This window comes from Oncorhynchus clarkii, chromosome 10, assembly GCF_045791955.1.
Source record: "Oncorhynchus clarkii lewisi isolate Uvic-CL-2024 chromosome 10, UVic_Ocla_1.0, whole genome shotgun sequence".
Taxonomy (NCBI): Eukaryota; Metazoa; Chordata; class Actinopteri; order Salmoniformes; family Salmonidae; genus Oncorhynchus; species Oncorhynchus clarkii.
In genome coordinates, this window is record NC_092156.1 from 17,189,128 (window position 1) to 17,211,223 (window position 22,096).

General features: G+C 43.4%; 1 protein-coding gene across 2 annotated transcripts; it reads left to right on the forward strand.

The window, feature by feature from the left end:
- The first annotated feature begins 494 nt into the window (after positions 1–494).
- LOC139418076 (deltex 2, E3 ubiquitin ligase) lies at positions 495–21,651 on the forward strand. 2 transcript variants are annotated; one of them, XM_071167247.1, is made up of 9 exons: positions 495–1,282; positions 1,904–2,489; positions 8,928–8,986; positions 10,741–10,914; positions 12,430–12,491; positions 13,684–13,845; positions 15,105–15,266; positions 16,677–16,766; positions 19,537–21,651. In XM_071167247.1, exons 1-9 carry the CDS (start codon positions 973–975, stop codon positions 19,801–19,803), a joined length of 1,872 nt encoding a protein of 623 aa, XP_071023348.1. In that variant the 5' UTR covers positions 495–972; the 3' UTR covers positions 19,804–21,651. The 2 variants fall into 2 exon arrangements, with proteins under 2 accessions (XP_071023348.1, XP_071023349.1); XM_071167248.1 differs by lacking the exon at positions 10,741–10,914 and having other exon boundaries at positions 847–1,282.
- Positions 21,652–22,096: the final 445 nt, after the last annotated feature.

Here is a 22,096-nt window from a genome sequence, read left to right on the forward strand (position 1 = left end):
TATATAATCATTGAGGTTTGAAAGGACAACAGAGTTATTAAGACTACTCCAGTGCCGTCAAAAACATAATTTGTTTTATATATATTTCAACACTGAGGTTGAAATAATACTGTGAAATTATGAAAATGCACTTTTAGTGTTAAGTGCTGTTTGAAAAGGCCACATGAAATGTCTGCCTGTTTTGGTGGGATGGAATTTTGGCCTGTGTAGTGACATCACCAGGCAGTAAATTAGTTAATAGACCAATAAGAAAGAGAGTTCCAAAGCTTTCTGCCAATGACAGCTAGTAGTCAGTTTTCCCCTCACCACTCTCAGCAGTCCTAGCTAAATTGTTGCTTGAGAAATTGCTATTTTTGTTTGTTTTTGACAATTTTAATTGAAAACAATCACAGTAAGGTACTTAATTGTTACCCAGAAATGATTTGATATAGAGGTAAAAACGGCTGCATTGGAGCTTTAAAAATACAATGATGTGCGCATGTCGTCATTTGCCAAGCAACGATTGTTCCGACTGTTTGGTTTATCTGTGGTTTGCGTAGCTAGCCCGTTTTGAGTTTGTTGGAATGCAATGATTAGTAAGCTAGCATAGCTCAATATATTTCCGCATCTAAAGATTTATTGCTTCGCAAGGTTTGCCAAAATGCTTTTAAACAATTTGCTTGAGTGTTTGCCGCCTGACCTCGAATCAGTCTTCTTGTAAAAATGGGTCATTTTAATAATCCAAGCAAGCTAACTTTAGCTACATCTTGCAAATTGAAGATGTTTTGCTAGCTAGCTAACTTAGTTAGGTTTGATCGCTACAATTTATTGATAGGGTAGCAGCAGGGTGTCCTGTAGTTTGGCAAAGTGTTAAAACGTGTTTTGTCCATCTGACTTAGCTTCTTAGCCTAGCTTGCTACGTTAGCTGAATTAGCTAGCATCAGCTTTTTCTATCGTTTACTGAATTTGACGTATCGCTACTATCTGTAAAATATGGCCACTGCCTCTAGCTCATGTGTGGGGATAAATGGGTCTAGAAATGGACCCTCTCTCTCTACACCGACATTGGTAGCACCTGGACAATCTCAGCCTATGGTCGTTGTATGGGAATGGCAAGATGATCTTGGCTTCTGGCGACCATATAGCGGCCAGGTGAGCGGCTATATCGAACAATACTTCTCTCCGCGGGGACACAGAGGTGGGGGTCCTGGCTCCACCAGCATCAGCCTAGGACAATCCGATCCCAGCTTGTCGCCTTATCTCATAGACATACCAAGCTTGAACCAGTTCCGCCAAGATACAGGTAATGGAATTAAGCCACTGGCACTGTGTGTGTGTGTGTGTGTGTGTGTGTGTGTGTGTGTGATGTAGCTAGCTAACAGTAGCTAGTTATTACATTTACAAATTAACTGAAGCTTTCGAGCTTTGTTGTGCCCTAGCTAGCGCATCGTTAGTTAATTTACGTTAGCTAGTAGTTAGCCTCCATAAACCAAAGATAATAGCATTGCTTATATTGCTAACATCTATAGCGAACAGTCTTGTTGTTTTCCAGCGATGTCAATGTTTTCTTTGGGTAACTAGTTGGGTAGCTGGCTAACTCGAAAACGAACGTGACAGACATGATAGTAGGCAGTGATACAGCCAAGTCTCTTGGTTGGAAAGTGGGGCGGATTGGACAAGTCCAAATGTCCTTTGACACCTGCAGCCTGTGATACAAACTTGTCCAGGAAAAGGGAGAAAAACAGCAGGAAGTCTTCTCAATAGCACAGGATGTGTAGTGTAATGCTTAGCTGACATTATGAAGGCACACCACTAGGTACTAGACTATAATACTGACATTCACTGACGTGTGACGTCTACTGCAACATTTTCTGTGCAAGGCACCTTTGCCTCTAAGTATGAATTCACTGTGTTATCTTTCCAGGGAAAACGCGGTCTGTACGCCGTCAATTGTTTGCCCAGTCCTCAGGCTTGGGTAGTGGAGTATATTGGGAGTGGGCAAATGACGAAGGAGGATGGACTCCGTACGAGACTCGCACTTCTATTCTACTAGAACACAGCTACCTGGCACGGCAGGCCACTGCGGATATGGCCTCACACGGCTATAACTACATAGTGGACCTCACAGCGCTGGCCCAGGTCAACAAGGCCACAGGCTTCAGGCGGCAGGTCCGACGGCAGGGTAACTTCCCCTACCCGCTGGCGTCTGGCGCCTCCGTCATCCACTCAGGCCCGGCTTGCTCCTGCCACCAGTGTCTGAGCCACAGCTGCACTGGCCCCATGCCCAGCCGTTCACGCCACTCCTTTTCCTCTGGGCAGCTGAGCCGGCCCAGCTTCCAGGGCCCCAGCAGGGCGGCTGGAGCTCACCCCACCTCGGTGTACTCGCCCTACCCCAGGAGGCCTCTTTCTGTGGGGGGCATGGCGTGGGGTGGTCCCTGGCCCCCGACACCCTCCGCTAGTCAGTTCCCTGGACCTCCACTGTCTTACCCTACCAGTGGCAATGGCTTAAGGTAGGTTGGCTTTGTTTGAATAGTCATTGTTGTCTAATTTAGCAGCTTATCTATTTATACTACCCACTTGATTTTTTTACATTTAATTTTTATTTTGTTTAACCTGGTAGGCCAGTTGAGAACAAGTTCTCATTTACAACTGCGACCTGGCCAAGATAAAGCAAAGCAGTGCGACTAAACAACAAGAGTTACACATGGAATAAACAAACATACAGTCAATAACACAATAGAAAAGTCTATATACAGTGTGTGCAAATGAGGTAAGATAAGGGAGGTAAGGCAATAAATAGGCTATAGTGGCAAAATAATTACAATTTAGCAATTAAACACTGGACTGATGTGCAGAAGCTGAATGTCCAAGTAGAGATACAAAGGAGCAAAAAAAAATAACAGTATGGGGATGAGGTAGACAGCTGGTGCTTTAAGTTAGAGAGGGAGATATGGGTCTCCAGCTTCAGTGATTTTTGCAATTTGGTCATTGGCAGCAGAGAACTGGAAGGAAAGGCAGCCAAAGGAAGAATTGGCTTTGGGGATGACCAGTGAAATATACTTTCTGGAGCGTATGCTACGGGTGGGTGCTGCTATGGTGACCAGTGAGCTGAGAATAGGTGGGGTTTTACCTAGCAAAGACTTATAGATGACCTGGAGCCATTGGGTTTGGCGGTGAATATGAAGCGAGGGCCAGCCAACGATAGCATGCAGGTCGCAGTGGTGGGTAGTATATGGGGCTTTGGTGGCAAAACTAATGGCCCTGTGATAGACTACATCCTCCAACACAGTAGAGTGTTGGAGGCTATTTTGTAAATTACATTGCCGAAGTCAAGGATCGGTAGGATAATCTGTTTTACGAGGGTAGGTTTGGCAGCATGAGTGAAGGATGCTTTGTTGCGAAATAGGAAGGCAATTCTAGATTTAATTTTGGATTGGAGATGCTTAATGTGAGTCTGGAAGGAGAGTTTACAATCTAACCAGAGACAATTTTATTTGAAGTTGTCCACATATTCTAAATCAGAACCGTCCAGAGTAGTGATGCTGGGCGGGAGGGCAGGTGCGTGCAGCGATCGGTTGACGAGCACTAATTAAACATAGCCTACTGTTAGGGGCTCTGACATTGAGGATGCGTCTACACAGGCAGTCCAATTCTGATATTTTGCCCAATTAGTGGCAAAGATCAGAATTGGACTGTTTGCGTAAATGCATACTTAAACCAAATTGTTGTTTTGAATAGTTTTATTTATGTTTTAAAATTTTATGTTGAGCTATTTGACACATTGGTTTGGGGTTACAATATGTCACAGTGATTGATGTCCTCTAAAGAGGAAGTGGTGATATGCAGAATTGTTTTGCAGTGGATAGGAAACCAGATTTGGGACTCAAAGCTCTGCTCGGTCAATAAGCCAGCTGATGTAAGGGTCACATTACATTAACTGGTGCATCTCACACACTTCCTCCCATTGTTGTTACCATGCGGTCCCTGATAGTAGTAGGCCTAAGCTTTGTCACTCCTTGTGACGAACAAAGCACAGGGAAGAAAGTGTGCATACTAGTATGTTATTCTTGTGACAGTTATTGCTTTTTTTTTTTTCTCCCAAGAATACCTTCCTGGCACTTTTTGTTGAAAGCTTTGACGCAGCCGTGATGCCACAGAGCGCTAAAATCAATTTTGTGGGGAAAAAATGGCAGCATGGCGCAGTGTTTAACATAACAATGAACATACTGTGACATTCACGTTGTACTCCAAAGCCTTATCAACTTGGAGAAAAAGCACACAGAAAAGCGTCTGACGCTGGATGTGCTCAACTTCGGTAGGCCCTCTGCGTGTGTAATGTTTCACTATGTGTATGTATGTTAGACCCCATGGCCGCGACACACATTCTCTTTCATTTTTTCGTGGACGTCCGTATGGTTTGAGGTACAGACTTTCTGAAAATCGCTTGGTAAGTCACTGGTAAGTGTAATATCTTACGCGGAATAATACTCACTGGCTGTTTGTAGCCTGGAGCAGCTGGCCTGTGGCCAGCCCCTCTTGAGTGCTCCACTTGCTGTGTACGGTTGATCTGTATCTTCCGCCCGTGGTTTGTCATGCTTGTATTTTGTTAGCGTTACACTAGAACTCCTTGTGCATCTATTAATATATTGGTGGCTCTTGCTGCCACAAACTGTTTTGCTTACACCGAACAAGCCGGACGGCAAGTTGTGTATGTTGTGAATTGCTTTAACATGCCCGGGCTCTCTGCTAATTACCCTACAGGTTTTTTTTCTTGTTCTTCCCCTGCAGAATGTAAGAATATCGTGGTGGGCTGCCACTACGTTGAGACATTGACTTGGGAGTTCCTTAACGGAGTTACTCCATCATATGGTGCAAGGAGTGTTTGGAGTCCTCATGGGTGTTGTCCACAATGCATAAGGGGTACCGACTCCAATTCCATTGCCGGCCTCCATCTTTCAGGGACTTTCTTGTCACCACAGTGGCCGACCCACTGAAGAAAACCCTGCGGCTGGAGATCTCCTCACTCCTGGACAAGGGTGCCACAGGATCGAGACAATAGAACTGCTAGGTGGGTTCTACTACACTTATTTTGTGGTGTAGTACGATTCTGTCCCTCCGCAACCTCAATGGGTACTTGAAGGTACTGAGGTTTCCACATGCTGTCCCCGGCCTGTGTTTTGCAGGCCGTGTCCAGGGACCAGTGGTTTGTGAAGCTGGACCTGAGGGATGCGTACTTCCATGTTCCTGTTCACCCAGCTCATTGGCAGTATCTCCGATTCGCTTTCAAAGTGGCGGCTTACGAATTCATGGTTCTTCCCTTCGACTTCTCTTTGGCACCCCACACTTTCACAAAGTGCATGGATGCTGTCCTTGCACCTCTCACATCCTGAGGGTTGTTGATCGTCAATTACTTGACCGATTGGCTGATTTGTGCCCCGACGAGGACCCAGGTCCTGTCAGACAGACATGCTCCTGACCTACATCGGTGAACTGGGCATTACTGCAAACAACAAGAGTTGTCTGGCGCACACCCAGAGGGTGGCCGTCATTGGCATGGAACTGGACTCAGTCCTCTTGAGAGCACGCCTGTCCACCAGAAGGGTTCAGGCGATCTTATCTTGCCAAGACCACTTTCGACAGGTGCGGGTGGTATCCGCCCTAACCTGCCAACGCCTGTTGGTCTTGCTGATGGCGGGCCTCATTGCTGATTCACCTGGGCCTGCTCCATCTCCGGCCTCTTCAATGTTTGTACAACTCCCATTGGCTGCACCCGAAGCGCCACCGCCAGCTGCGAGTGACCACGCAGTGCCTCGGGGCATTGAGGTGCCGATGTCATTCCTTTCTCTCAGGTGGGGTGGAGATTCTGAGATTGTGCCACCGGTCAGCACAGACGTCTCCCAGATAGGCTGGGGGGGGGGGGGGGGGGGGGTGACCAAGGGCAGGTCGGCTGTCGACTTCCCTTGGAGCGGCAGGCACATCTATACACTAGAGCTCTGAGCTGTACTGCTGGCCCTTCAGTCTTTCCTTGTACATCTCAAGTGAAGACATGTCCGTTCTCACCAGGACAACAGCCATAGTGGTGGCTTACACGGGAGCTCCTTCTCTGGGCTCAGGAACATCTAGCGTCTCTACGTGCACGTACCTGGCATCCTGAATGTGGCAGCAGATATGCTCTCGAGTGCGGGCCAGCCACCATGGGACTGGAGCCCACATCCCCAGGTGACGCAGCACTACTGAGAGGAGTGCCCCTCGCTGAAATCCAGTGAAATCTGTCCAGCTGGGCTTCATCTTGCACCTTTGCTATGTACCATCTGGTAAATGTGGCACCTCCCTCTGCGGTTGATTCGGCGGTCCTGGGTGTCGCTTCCCCTTCCGGGGACATCTTCCCGGGACACCCCTTCCACATTGACGCCCCCTGTGTCTCATCCCGGGCTAGGACTTTGCCGCTGGCTGGCCAGGTCCCTCTAGCACCAACTATATCTGTTACGGGTATACAGTGGGGCAAAAAAGTATTTAGACAGCCACCAATTGCAAGTTCTCCCACTTGAAAATTACAGGCCTCTCATAGGATAAAAATAGGTACACTTCAACTATGACAGACAAAATGAGAAAATCCAGAGAATCACATTGAAGGATTTTTTTATGAATTTATTGCTGGTATTTTGGCCCATTCCTCCATGCAGATCTCCTCTAGAGCAGTGATGTTTTGGGGCTGTTGCTGGGCAACACGGACTTTCAACTCCCTCCAAAGATTTTCTATGGGGTTGAGATCTGGAGACTGGCTAGGCCACTCCAGGACCTTGAAATGCTTCTTACGAAGCCACTCCTTTGCTACCCGGGCGGTGTGTTTGGGATCATTGTCATGCTGAAAGACCCAGCCACGTTAAATCTTTAATGCCCTTGTTGATGGAAGGAGGTTTTCACTCAAAATCTCACGATACATGGCCCCGTCCATTCTTTCCTTTACACGGATCAGTCGTCCTGGTCCCTTTGCAGAAAAACGGCCCCAAAGCATGATGTTTCCACCCCCATGCTTCACAGTAGGTATGGTGTTCTTTGGATGCAACTCAGCATTCTTTGTCCTCCAAACACGACGAGTTGAGTTTTTACCAAAAAGTTATATTTTGGTTTCATCTGACCATATGACATTCTCACAATCTTCTTCTGGATCATCCAAATGCTCTCTAGCAAACTTCCGACGGGCCTGGACATGTACTTGCTTAAAGCAGGGGGACACGTCTGGCACTGCAGGATTTGAGTCCCTGGCAGCGTAGTGTGTTACTGATGGTAGGCTTTGTTACTTTGGTCCCAGCTCTCTGCAGGTCATTCACTAGGTCCCCCTGTGTGATTCTGGGATTTTTGCACACCGTTCTTGTGATCATTTTGACCCCACGGGGTGAGATCTTGCGTGGAGCCCCAGATCGAGGGAGATTATCAGTGGTCTTGTATGTCTTCCATTTCCTAATAATTGCTCCCACAGTTGATTTCTTCAAACCAAGCTGCTTACCTATTGCGGAATTAGGCTTCCCAGCCTGGTGCAGGTCTACAATTTTGTTTCTGGTGTCCTTTGACAGCTCTTTGGTCTTGGTCATAGTGGAGTTTGGAGTGTGACTGTTTGAGGTTGTGGACAGGTGTCTTTATACTGATAACAAGTTCAAACATGTGCCATTAATACAGGTAGTGGAGGGCAGAGGAGCCTCTTATAGAACAAGTTACAGGTCTGTGAGAGCCAGAAATCTTGCTTGTTTGTAGGTGACCAAATACTTATTTTCCACCATAATTTGCAAATAAATTAATTAAATCCTACAATGTGATTTTCTGGATATAGTGAAACATAATTAAGGTTATGTATGTAACCACGGTTATGTGAGCTATATGGATCACTCCAATCCTCCACGGTGCTAGAGGTGCCTCAAAGATGTAGAGAACGTGTGTCGCGGCAATGGGGTGTACATATAGGGGCAGACCCCAGCCGTGACGCAGGTGTACACGGGAGTAAATCTGTAAATCCTCACCTCGGATGTACACTACTGTTCAAAAGTTTGGGGTCCCTTAGAATTTCTTATTTTTGAAAGAAAATCACATTTTTGGTCCATTAAAATAACATCAAATTGATCAGAAATACAGTGTAGATAGACATTGATACTGTTGTAAATGACTATTGTAGCTGGAAACGGCGACTTTTTAATGGTATATCTACATGGGCGTATAGAGGCCAATTATCAGCAACCATCACTCCTGTGTTCCAATGGCTTGTTGTGTTAGCTAATCCAAGTTGATCATTTTAAGTAGTACACTGCATTGTACGAGATCTTCAGTTCCCTGAGAATTTCTCGCATGGAATACCCTTTGTTTCTCAGAACAAGAATAGACTGACGATTTTCAGAAGAAAGATCTTTGTTTCTAGCCATTTTGAGCCTGGAATCGAACCCACAAATGCTGATGCTCCAGATACTCAACTAGTCTAAAGAAGGCCAGTTTTATTGCTTCTTTAATCGGAACAGTTTTCAGCTGTGCTGACACAATTGCAAAATGGTTATGAAATTATCAATTTGCCTTTTTTTAAATGATAAACATGGATTTTGCTAACACAACGTACCATTAGAACACAGGAGTGATGGTTGCTGATAATGGGCCTCTGTCGATATTCCATTAAAATGTCTGTTTCCTCCAACGGTAACAATGTCTACACTGTATTTCTGATAAATTTGATATTTTAATGGTCAAATGTGCTTTGCTTTCAAAAACAAGGACATTTCTAAGTGACCCCAAACTTTTGAATGGTAGTGTATATATTTTAAGTAGCTCTCATGTAAGAAAAGGTTTGAGACCCCTGATCTAGTGTTTTCAAACTTTCAGAGAACCGACCACATCAATTTCTCACTTGTTTGCAGAAGCAATGGTGTATGGATTCCTTAATGTCTGTTTTCCTGTTTCCTCTGCTGCAGTGTCCCTGCCATTCCTCTGCAACGGAATGGATCCACCAGTGTGAGCTCAGCCCTTGCAGGTAAAGCAGTCCCAAGCAATTGATCCAAACGTCCACCATGGTGGTACTACCTGTATTTTCAGTTACTATCAATGTGAATTGTAGTGGTTTGGATCAAGCATTGTTTTTTTTGATGGTGATGGCAGAACTGTCTGCTCCATGAATTTTATACCTTGGTTTGAAAGTAACAATAACTTGTCACTGTAGACACGCAACATTCTTTATCTATTGAGTGTCAGTCTGTTCGGTAGCAAAACTTGACAAAAATAGAACAATTCTAAAATCAATATTAGTAAGCATACATGGTTTCAGCCAAATGTGTGGCCTATAGCAAGCTAAAGTCTTATCAAAGACGGCTGATACTCCAGAAATGGTCTACATATTCGACTGCACTGTTCAGCAACCGTGGTTTAGTAAGCTTATCTCATAGACCTGACAGATTTTAGAGGCACACCTTTTGTTTATCAGTTATTAAAGCAGCGATACAAATCTTTTTTTTTGTGATTTCATGGCAGTGACCATAGCTCCTGTTGGTGGTGAGAAAGTAATTTGTGTCTCTCTGGACAGCTGGCCTATCGCTGTACATCATCTCCACAGACCAGGCCCTGTTTTGCTCTGGTCGTTTGCCCACCCACGATGGCGTTTGTTTTCCAATGTAGTCTTGGGTTTGGGGGCTTAGTGAAAAGGGGTTACTTTTATTTTTATTTTGTATTTTACCCCCTTCTCCCCAATTTTGATATTGTCTTATCGCAGCAACTCCCCTACGGGCTTGGAAGGTGAAATTTGAGTCATGCGTCCTCCGAAACATGACCTGCCAAACTGCTTAACACCTGCTCTCATAACCCGGAAGGAAGCCAGCCACAGCGATGTGTCGGAGGAAACACTGTTCACCTGACGACATAGGTCAGCCTGCAGGCGCCCGGCCTGCCAGGAGTCGCAAGAGCGTGATGAGCCATGTAAAGCCCCCCGCCCTATGGGACTCCCGATCACTGCCGGTTGTGATACTGCCCGGGATCAAACCCGGGTCTGTAGTGAAGCCTTAGACCGCTGCGCCACTCAGGAGGCCCAGATCACTATTTTTATTTTCGTCACTCCTAGGGTGGTGGTGTTTCATCCAAACTTGTTTTTTTTTGCTGGTTATTTAGGAATGTCCAGAATCTCTTAGCTAGCAGTTTAGCTTTTTACGCTGAGAGGACTATGCCGTTGAGCCAGCAGATAGGCTAGCAATGGATACTGACAGCAATTCAGCTTATTTTGTTAGTGACTGTTCATGGCTCATCACAACCTTTTGATCTGTGAGGAACACATTCGTGCTGAAATGTTTTGTGGAGGGCTAATGTGAAGTTAATTTGACAGTTTCTGAAGATTTTCCTTTGGCATATTTTTATTTAATTTTTTTACATTTCATGAAATTACTCAAATATAAAAATTACACAATACCATGTTGTATTGAGGCAGAACCGAACAATAGCGCTTTTTAAAAGGAAATCAATTACAGAACTGCAATAAATGCACTTTATCATATCAGCCCACATTTATTAGTCCAACATGTTATTTACTGTATAAATCCTGATGACTTATTATATCTGAATCATACCAAGCTGGAGGCACCTACCAAACTTCCCAATATAATTCCCTCTTGTCCATGAGTAAGTTCCCCCCCCCCCCCCCTTAGTCACTCACTGCTTTATCCACCATGTCTCATCTGTTTGGTTTCTCCTCCCCCTGACTGACCCCACCCCCTCTGCATGTCTCCCCGGGGCCTCTCACTCCAGGCATGGCCTCCATTTTGATGTCAGCAGTGGGACTCGGCGTGCGCTTCACGAGTGCCCCCCTCCCGCACCCCTCCTCCTCCGTTCCTCCTCCCCCCAGCAGCACCAGCAGGCCCGCAGGCTCCAAAACTCACAGCAGCAGCTCGGTTAGGAGGGCAAAGAGGCAGCACAGGACAGGTAGCTACGCCACCTTCCCCCACCAACTCCCCATTGGCTTGCATCCAGCTCTGTGCTTTGTCACATCCAATGCTTTCCATTGTTGTCATCCCAAATCCCTAAGTTGGAATATTTGGCTTGTTATGCATGTTGATATTTTTTATGTGCCTTGTGGTTAAAAACGAATGCCTGCCTTGTGAAACCTTGGAGACGTCCGAGCCAGTATTTCCTATTCTCACTCAGTTTTAGGACCTCACTATTCAATACACAATTCTTAGAATCAATGGGAGTGGTGGGGGGAAACTGAAATCTACTGGGTTTGACTTTACTTAAAGGTGATTTGCCAAAAAACATGGACATTGCACGGTGTCCCTATCACTCCCATTGACTTTCAGCTTTTTTTCGTGGCTGTTTAAAGAAACCTGAACCATCGATTTACATTTTCTCCTGGCGCACACTACTTTCAGGGTAAGGAACATTCTATCAATAAATTGTAAAAATATCAAACTTATCCTTTTAAAATCAAATATTGTGTTCTTAACCTGAATGGCATCAAAGGCACTGTTTAGATTTTCTGCAGGCTTGTATAGCTTATTTTCATTTTTCCTTTTACGTGTGCGCTCTCCTATCGCATTCCAATGCTCACTTTCTCTGTAAGAATCCTTTGCCAATCTGTGACTCAATCATTCCTATCCATAAATCAGTGAGTTGTAATTGTTGCTTGGCAGTCGACAGTGTTCATTAGCTAACAGTGGTGTGAACTAGGCCCTAATCTTGCTGTTTGGTTACAAAGGTTGCAGCTCAAAACAGAACCCCTAAACTCAACGCTGAGTTGCTGACATACCCTGTAGCTGTTCCAGAACAGACTGATACTCACAAATCATCTAACAATGAAGCGTCATCCCAAATGGCACCCTATTCCCCATAGTGCACTGATTTTGAACTGAGCCCTATGTTGTGAATAGGGTGGCATTTGGGATACATCAGCCCCTAACTAAGGAAGAGTGTGCTTTCGGTACATTGGTGGATAAGTGTCAATCTCTAACCCTCTTCTCTCCCATTCATCCACAACTGTCATGCATTAATACTGTGTGCCTCAATCTGTCGACTCGTGTTACATCTTTGAGCAGTGCTTTTGTATGGTACAGATTTGCCAACGAAGCCGGCCAAAAGTTTGAGCTGCAGTGAAGTGTGTAGGCTACATCTGCAGGATGAGTCGGTTATTTCTGCAGAAATATAAAATACAACAAAGTTAATTGTCAGTTAGTGTTTTAACTATATGCTATAAAATTGCGTTTTTTGGGGGGGGTTGGACATTATGTGTTCAATAGCAAACTGTAAAACAACTAGGCTACCACTAGTTTCCACTGAAATGATTTAAAAAAGCAATACTAAAGACGTTTTTATTTAATTTCTTATTTTAATCCCTCCTGTGTTGTCGTATGTCCTGTCTGTAAATTGAGGGCCTGAGTGTGGTTTTGTCTGTCATCTGGTGGGCGTCTCTCCAACTCTGTTCATTGTCCGCTGTCCCCCCAGCACATAAACCAGAGGATGTCATTCACCGCTACATGGAGGAAGTGGCTTCTGCTCAAGACGAGGTACGCATTTCAATGTCAAAGATCCCCTCCTCCCTCGCCTCTTTCTATTGGTGTGGGGTGAAGTTGCCCCTAGATGCTTATCTTTGGTCATTTTAGCATTTTCCCCACTAATGGTTAAGGTTAGGTTTCCACTAGATCTGTACCTAGGAAAACTTCTCCCCGCCCTCTTTACTCAACACTCACGGAAGAAGGGCTCTTGCAGGAGAATCAGTCATGTTTCCTCGTTCTGTTACACTGAATCACGGTAGGCATGAAATAAACTATGTAAACAAAAGCAGGTAGAGTTCATCTAAGATCTTTTGAAACCATTTTGTGAAGATTCATTCATGACACAGGTGATTTAAAAAATATATATATATTTTTTTATACTAAACCACTTTGTATTGAAGAAACATTTTATTTTGCAGAGAAAGTGCAATATGCAAGTTGAAAGAAATATGATTGCTCTAAAATGAACACAGGTTATTTCTAAAGTAGTTTGAACAAGCCAACTGCGGTTTTGCATAGAAATAAACAATACTCCATCCATATCACCAAGTCATCCCAACCTCAATTTAGACTCATGATATAATATCATATACAGATCCTGTCATTCTTGTTATCATGTAATTACATGTACAGCATAACCTGGGGTGAAAGTAGGTATGGTCTGGTACAGATTCTCGGCAAATGAAATAGTGCAAAATGAGCTAAGATGCTATTACACCCTCATGTATTACTACCATGTGAAAAATGTGCGAATGGACTCCAAAATGCGGTGTGGTTTGTTGAGCACAGAATTTTTTGCCAAGGCAGTGATGACTGACTGTGGCGAGCAGGGACAGCAGTGGAGGCATCAATCATTTAAGGCTTCAAGTGAAGACCTAATGACAATCACTTTTTGATGTTTTATAACCATGTCTCTTTCCATTGATCAAATGGAGGTTGCACAGTGCAATGTTTGGATGCTTGAGTTATTGGAGTGGATGAACGTGCACAGGTAGCCTACATGCGTCTTTTGAAGTGCTTTGTTTGACAAACTGATGACATGACTGGTTTATGCCACATTTAAATGAACTCTTAAATGGCGTATCTTTTACTTTTAGGACCATAAATAAATGTATTGCCCGTGCAATGTGTGTACAGACCTCCGTGTAACGGGAAGAAATTAAATCTATTTTCACACCTTAATATATTGTCTCTGTGGATTTAGGACTGCATCATCTGTATGGACCGGCTGTCGTGTCCGTCGGATTACGCCGTGGCCTCCGAGGGAGCACAATCCATCCCACCCGGCGCTGTGGGAAAGTTCACCAAGTGTGGACACACCTTGCACATGCTCTGCATGCTTGCCATGTACAACAATGGAACCAAGGTGGGTGCCACAGAGATCCTAATAATGACTTTCAAATTTAATTCAATGGCTTGATGTCTTGAGCCCACATATTGTCCTAAAAAGACATTAACGTAAAATAAGACTTAAGGAACTATAAAGGCATGTACTTGCTTTTTATTTATTTTACCAGGTAAGTTGACTGAACACGTTCTCATTTATAGCAACAACATTTTTTATTTTTTTATTTTTTATTATTAAGAAAAAAGACTGAATAGTTACAGTAATGAAGCATTATTACTGCAGGCTAATATTTGTGTTATCCACAACATATCATAAACACTATCACATATGGTGAAATCAGGCTAACATTTTAGTTTATGGTGATATTCTTATACACTCGGTGGCCAGTTGAATAGGTTCACCACCACGTTCAAGAAAATTGAACTCCAACAAACAGTGAGTCACATTGCTGTGGCTTGCTATATAAAGCAGACAGGCATCGAGGCATTCAGTTACTGTTCGGTTGAACTTTAGAATGGGCAAAACAAGTGACCTAAGCGACTTTGATCATGGTATGATCGTTGGTGTCAGGCGTGCTGGTTCCAGTATCTCAAACGACCAGCCTCCTGTGCTTTTCACGCACGACAGTGTCTAGGGTTTACCAAGAATGGTGAGACAAACATTCCGTCAGCGGCAGTTTTGTGAGTGGAAACAGCTCGTTGAGGAGAGGGGTTGAAGGAGAATGGCAAGAATCGTGTGAACTAACAGGCAGTCCACAAACAGGCAACTAAGTGGTGTGCAGAACGGCATCTCGGAACACACAACTCGTTGGTCCTTGTCACGGATGGGCTATTGCAGTAGATGACCACAACGGTTTGCACTCCTACCAGCTAAAAACAAAAAGCAGCTCCAGTGGGCATGTGATCACCAACACTGGACTACTGAGCAGTGGAAAAACATTGCCTGTACCGATGAATCCCGGTTCCTGTTCCGTCATGCTGATGGCAGTCAGGATTTGGCATAAGCAGCAAGAGTTCATGGGCCCCATCCTGCCTAGTGTCAACGATACAGGCTGGTGGTGTGATGCTCTGTGTAATGTTTTCCTGACACATGTTAGGGCCCTTGATACAAATTGTGAAACATTTGAATGCCATATCTAGTAGAGTCCATGCCCCGATGAATTCAAGCTGTTCTGGAGGAAATGGTTGTTCAGACCTGGTACTAGATTGGTGTACCTTATCAGTTGAGTGTAACCATTTTTAAAGAAAATTTGCGATTCTGACTCTGTCCCCTTCCAGGATGGCAGCCTCCAGTGCCCGTCATGCAAGACAATCTACGGGGAGAAGACTGGGACCCAGCCCAAGGGCAAGATGGAGATCTATAGTATCGCACAGTCCCTCCCCGGCCACCCAGACTGTGGAACTATCCAGATAATTTACAGCATTCCCCCTGGGATACAGGTAGAGACACACACACACACCACTCACTCATTAACAGACTGGGTCTGGGGTGGGCATATCTTAGTCTGGGCAGGTGTGCATGCAGGCTTTTGCTCCACCGAAGCAGTAACAAAAACGAGGCTTGCCACTATCGTAAGGTTCTTTCTGACTGAAACCATACCATTCAGATGGGCCAAGAGATACAGATGCGGGATTGGACCTGCGCCTTCCCCTCATGTCAGTATTCTCATCTATCTTCCCCGTCACCAAGCCTACTGGTTAAGATCATTGGGCCAGTAACCGAAAGGCCGCTGGTTGGAATACCCCAGCAGACTAGGTGAAAAATGTCTCTGTGCCCTTGAGCAAGGCACTTAACTCTAATTGCTCCTGTAAGCAATGTTCCCTCTGTTTTTTTCTGGCACTGAGAATTTCAGGTCTGCTGGGGGAAAGAAAAAAAAAAAGAGAGAAAAAAAACACTGGCGGAAATGCATCCCATAACATGAAAATAGCTGCTCTATCCTTGAGCCTACAGTAGCAGCCAATGTATGATGTTCAATGTTGTCCTATATTCCATAGGACTTTAGAAAAAAATATGCAAGGATTGACATTAACCTGTTTAGCCACTTGTCTTTCAGACAAGGTGACTGAAAATATTAGGGTGTTTGACGCAAGAAACCACTTTACAAAATAAAATGCATTATTATTCCCATGCCACTTATTACAGCGAATGACACAAATTATGCTACCCTCTGCCTATTGGCTACTTAGCTTATTCAAGCTGGTCTCAAAATACAACACTACCCCCTTTATGACAAAAAAAAGCTCTTTACCGGACTCCCTTTTCCATTATGTCCAGAAATGTTCATGCTTTGTACTCTTGTTGGAAGCAATCACTCCCCTATTGCTGACTACAAATTTAGCTATAACTGGGCTAATAACTAACTAGCAAAGGATATGAACAAAATATGCATACGTGGCTACATGCAGCTCTTGCTTTGATCTCAAAACAAGCGCATATACTCACAACCACAGCTGTATAAACAGTCCAGTTCAAAGTAAATGACACAGATCCATATATGCCCATGGTCTTTCTGTATATAGGCCCACTGTAGCTCCTATTGGTTATGCCGCACTGGTTGTAGATTATGGGCTGAGTTGTGGGCAATAGAATCCTACTCCAATGCGTTCTGCCTACAACAGAATCCCTTGTGTAGTTTTTGTTTCGGTATGTTGCATTTAAAGTGGCTATTGCGTTGATTCGATCACAATTGCCACGGTAAAGGGAAACGTTGATGGTGTTAATAGGGAAAACTCTAGAACATCACTCAATGTTCTAATCTCGTGTTTCTCTCTGTTCTGCCCGGGGCTACTGCATGCACATTGACTGTAAATCGCTCTGGAAAAATTACTAAATATTATTTATCTCTCCAGGGTCCAGAGCACCCTAACCCGGGGCAGCCATACACCTGTAGAGGCTTCCCTCGCTTCTGCTTCCTCCCAGACAACGACAAGGGCCGAAAGGTAAGCAGCTAACACAGCCTCTATAGCAGAACGGACAGACTGCAAACAGAATCAAATACAAAGACCACATAGTTCCTCTGTGTTTCAGGCCGCTTTCTTTAATTTGGTCTCTAATGAACATAGCCCCTGACTCTTCTCTGCTTACGCAATCCTTGTACAGTGCCTTGCGAAAGTATTCGGCCCCCTTGAACTTTGCGACCTTTTGCCACATTTCAGGCTTCAAACATAAAGATATAAAACTGTATTTTGTTGCGAAGAATCAACAACAAGTGGGACACAATCATGAAGTGGAACGACATTTATTGGATATTTCTAACTTTTTTAACAAATCAAAAACTGAAAAATTGGGAGTGCAAAATTATTCAGCCCCCTTAAGTTAATACTTTGTAGCGCCACCTTTTGCTGCGATTACAGCTGTAAGTCGCTTGGGGTATGTCTCTATCAGCTTTGCACATCGAGAGACTGAATTTTTTTCCCATTCCTCCTTGCAAAACAGCTCGAGCTCAGTGAGGTTGGATGGAGAGCATTTGTGAACAGCAGTTTTCAGTTCTTTCCACAGATTCTCGATTGGATTCAGGTCTGGACTTTGACTTGGCCATTCTAACACCTGGATATGTTTATTTTTGAACCATTCCATTGTAGATTTTGCTTTATGTTTTGGATCAATGTCTTGTTGGAAGACAAATCTCCGTCCCAGTCTCAGGTCTTTTGCAGACTCCATCAGGTTTTCTTCCAGAATGGTCCTGTATTTGGCTCCATCCATCTTCCCATCAATTTTAACCATCTTCCCTGTCCCTGCTGAAGAAAAGCAGGCCCAAACCATGATGCTGCCACCACCATGTTTGACAGTGGGGATGGTGTGTTCAGCTGTGTTGCTTTTACGCCAAACATAACGTTTTGCATTGTTGCCAAAAAGTTCAATTTTGGTTTCATCTGACCAGAGCACCTTCTTCCACATGTTTGGTGTGTCTCCCAGGTGGCTTGTGGCAAACTTTAAACGACACTTTTTATGGATATCTTTAAGAAATGGCTTTCTTCTTGCCACTCTTCCATAAAGGCCAGATTTGTGCAATATACGACTGATTGTTGTCCTATGGACAGAGTCTCCCACCTCAGCTGTAGATCTCTGCAGTTCTTCCAGAGTGATCATGGGCCTCTTGGCTGCATCTCTGATCAGTCTTCTCCTTGTATGAGCTGACAGTTTAGAGGGACGGCCAGGTCTTGGTAGATTTGCAGTGGTCTGATACTCCTTCCATTTCAATATTATCGCTTGCACAGTGCTCCTTGGGATGTTTAAAGCTTGGGAAATCTTTTTGTATCCAAATCCGGCTTTAAACTTCTTCACAACAGTATCTCAGACCTGCCTGGTGTGTTCCTTCTTCATGATGCTCTCTGCGCTTTTAACGGACCTCTGAGACTATCACAGTGCAGGTGCATTTATACGGAGACTTGATTACACACAGGTGGATTGTATTTATCGTCATTAGTCATTTAGGTCAACATTGGATCATTCAGAGATCCTCACTGAACTTCTGGAGAGAGTTTGCTGCACTGAAAGTAAAGGGGCTGAATAATTTTGCACGCCCAATCTTTCAGTTTTTGATTTGTTAAAAAAGTTTGAAATATCCAATAAATGTCGTTCCACTTCATGATTGTGTCCCACTTGTTGTTGATTCTTCACAAAAAAATACAGTTTTATATCTTTATGTTTGAAGCCTGAAATGTGGCAAAAGGTCGCAAAGTTCAAGGGGGCCGAATACTTTCGCAAGGCACTGTATGTGATAAAAAATAGTCAAGTCTGATTATGCAGTTTCAGTAAAAATGCTGAGTGAGATTTAATAATGACATGTCTTCCTTGATGTAGTGTGCCAATTCCTCATTACCATATTAATTTGATTTGCTACTCATTGCAACCAAATCTGATACTCAAATTGTTTTGTTTACTTAATTTATTGAATGCTTATTTACTGTACAGTGAGGTAAATGTTATGCTGGGTATATTGATAATGCATCAAAATACATTTGCAAAGTAAATCAATTTCCATATCTGATCTGTCAATGTGAAATCAAATGCACATACCTCTACCGTAACAGATAAAAAATACAGGTTAACTTAAAGGAAAGTTCTTTATTTTATAACTGAATGTCTTAGTAATATGTTGACAATTTGAGGGGTATAATATATCCTCACTTTGTATAAATGCCTCTGTCTGTATTCTGTTGTCTATTGCTAGCAGCACCATTTCAACAAGTCATATTATTGGGATGTGTAAAATGTACATGGGCCTAATCACCTTAATTCGCTAACTCGCACTTTCGCCAAATAGCTTCAGCCGGTTGTGCGACCTTGGCAAAGTTTGCTGTTGGATATCTATGGAGATCATCAAATTACAATATTTTCTAGTTGTTCATCTTTTAGTTCTCATTAAATTTGTAAAAATGTACAATCAATAGGGGTACTTTTGACATTTTTAATGATCTATTCTTAATCTAAACACTACTCATATTTCAGAGCACATGTTAAGGTTTCAAATGACACCAAGACTGGCTTTGTAGCATCTATGTAATTGTAGTGTTTTAAATAAGACCAAGGTAATGCCAAAATGTCCCAGTTCAATCAATTTCTAAATTGTTTTGCATACAGACTTCAAAGGTATGCCAAATATCCTTTCCCCAAAGGACCTTTCCATGGATTTGATTTCAGGAAGATCCAAAACATCATAAATGTGTGGAGCATGTCATCTCTAATTTAATTTTTATTTCACGTCAGGTGCTTGAGCTGCTGAAGGTAGCGTGGACGCGGCGCCTCATCTTCACAGTGGGCACGTCTAGCACCACGGGCGAGCCCGACACGGTGGTGTGGAATGAGATCCACCACAAGACTGAGATGATGTCCAACGTGTCAGGCCACGGCTACCCGGACCCCAACTATCTGGAAAATGTGCTGTCCGAGCTGTCCTCCCAGGGGGTGACCGACGACTGTCTGGTCAAACAGGAGGGCCCCAGCCAGGGAGGAGCATCAAACTCTGGACTGTGAAACTGACCCTGAATCAGTTTCCTCAATGTCACTACTTCAACATAGAGAACATATTCACATTCCCACTTGGATGTTTTTTTTTTTTTAATCTTATTAAATATTCAATGCGAAGCAGATGTTATGTCAAAGTGCAGTGTGCAGAATACTGCACATACTGATAATGTGGGGTTTGTCGTGGACTTTATTTGCTGTAGTAGCGCTCTACCAGCTCTTGGTTTAGTCACCTGTTCCCTATATAGTAAACTACTTTTGACCAGGGCCCATACGGTTCTGGTCAAAGGACTGCACTGCATAGGGAATAGGGTGCCATTTTAGACACAACCCTTTTCTTGAAAAAAGTAATGTGCTTTTTTTTTCTTTCTTTTTTGGAGCAGCCTGATTTGTCGCACCTCTTGGCATGCTCCATGAAAGGTGGCAGCTCTTGCGTGGGAACACAGACGTCGGTAGCACTTTAGTTTTGACAGTGCATTTAATTAACACTTATAGTAATTACCAGGTTAATATCTGTGATTGTTTTTCAAATTGGTATATTATGCAAATACTTTAGTGATATTTCTCTTGAAAAGCAATGTAGGCCTACTTAGGCAAATCACTGTATACACAAACACATTAAATACTATACAAAATGGTAGCAAAGTGAGTACCTGCTTGATTGTGTTATAATGGGAGGGGGGAGAGAACTGTTTAATTGGTAATTTTCATATTTGTCAGTAATGAAAGCACTGTAAAGGAACAGATGTCTGTAAATGCCAGTTCATTAAGAAGCATAACATGGAAGAGAAACTTCTCACTTTGCCTTTGGTTCAGCATAATATAAATATTTAAATGCATTATTTAACCATTTGTAATATTTTGTTTTACCCTGATTTGATGGGAAACACGTGGATTTGTAATGCAGACTAAGCTGGGCCTGTATTCACAAAGTAGCAGTGCTGATATTGATCAGGTCCTCCCTGGCCTATGTAATCTTATCTAAGGCAAAACTGATCCTAGATCACCCCTCCTACTCTGAGATGCTTTATGAATACGGACCCTGATGCTTTGCTACACCCACTTAGAGCTACAGAGAAGTATGGAGACCTCCTTAAAGTTTAACTTTGGAAGCGTTTGTGCATTTTGGAAAGCTTAAAGGGACTCTTGACCAGAGCCCTATACTACGTACATTGTTTTGAGGAGTTGGCAAGGTAATTTTGGTCAACTCTTGAGTTAACAGGTACCACGAAAGTGAAGTGGGTCATCTTTGAGCCAGTTACATTTTTAAATGGCAACGAGTCCTTTAGAACTAACCAGCTCCAGGGCAGGCTGTGTTCACATTGCCCTAAAAAAAAGTGAACTGGGCTGTGGAATTCAAGCGAACTGAACTTTGACCAGCTCTTGATGGTCTGTTTGATTCTCTTTGGGGGCTCTTGAGGGGTCTGAGATCCTTTTGGAGTGTTCACAATGCACAAATTAAGCAAACTGCATGTGTTCACAAAAATTGCCTGGAAGGGAGGGGACCAAGTGTGAAAACACCCTTAGAAAACCTTGAGTAGATCTCACTTAAAAATAGGAAGGGAAGTGCTAAGATTTCACTTCAATTGTAGTATAGGCCTACCCCCTCAGCTTTGCACTAGAAGATTTAAAAACAAAACGACTTTACCACAGGTCAATTCACTTTCTCTGACAAAATAGCATAGCCTTCGAGCAGTCTGGATTTTTCTTCTTCGGCATGTTTAGGGTATATTAACCTGGATCGTTCAATTCCACAGCACTGCTGTCCAACATCCAGTTAGGTGACATTTTACTCGGTATTCAGGTGTATGCAAGCATTTTGACAATGTTCTCCGCAATAAAGAACTGCTAAATGAATTCCATGTTACTCGTTTGTAGTGTTGATTAGCATAATTTAAATAATTTAAGTATCTTTGGTTCTTATTCTTTAGCAATCGATTGAAAATAATTTATTTTACTTTTTGAGGTGTTAGGAAAGGAGTTCGTGCCAAAGCTACATTCTAAATCCCATCCATAGAGTCCAGCAGCAACTGGGTCAGGTTCTGGTAAGTGATGATTGCGCACAGGTGTGAGTGATAGGCAAGCAATCAGTGAGAGAAGTGGACTCGTTGCCTCTTATGTTTGTTTGAATACTTTTCTTTTTGGGCATGCTTTTTCATTTTACGTTTTGTATATATTATTTAGTTCACCATCAACTGAATTTCAATTAACTGCTTCATCTGGCCCGACTCAAAATTCAGGATAGAGGACACCCTGGACCCTGCTAAAGCCAAGCTGTCTTCCTAGACACTAGTTCGGGTGT

What these genes read in the sequence shown, in the direction of transcription:
- LOC139418076 (XM_071167247.1), top strand. Translation starts at nt 973, where the DNA reads ATGGCCACTGCCTCTAGCTCATGTGTGGGGATAAATGGGTCTAGAAAT. An exon ending in AAAGAGGCAGCACAGGACAG is followed by an intron (nt 10,915 to 12,429) that starts GTAGCTACGCCA and finishes CTGTCCCCCCAG; the next exon opens with CACATAAACCAGAGGATGTC. An exon ending in TGGCTTCTGCTCAAGACGAG is followed by an intron (nt 12,492 to 13,683) that starts GTACGCATTTCA and finishes CTGTGGATTTAG; the next exon opens with GACTGCATCATCTGTATGGA.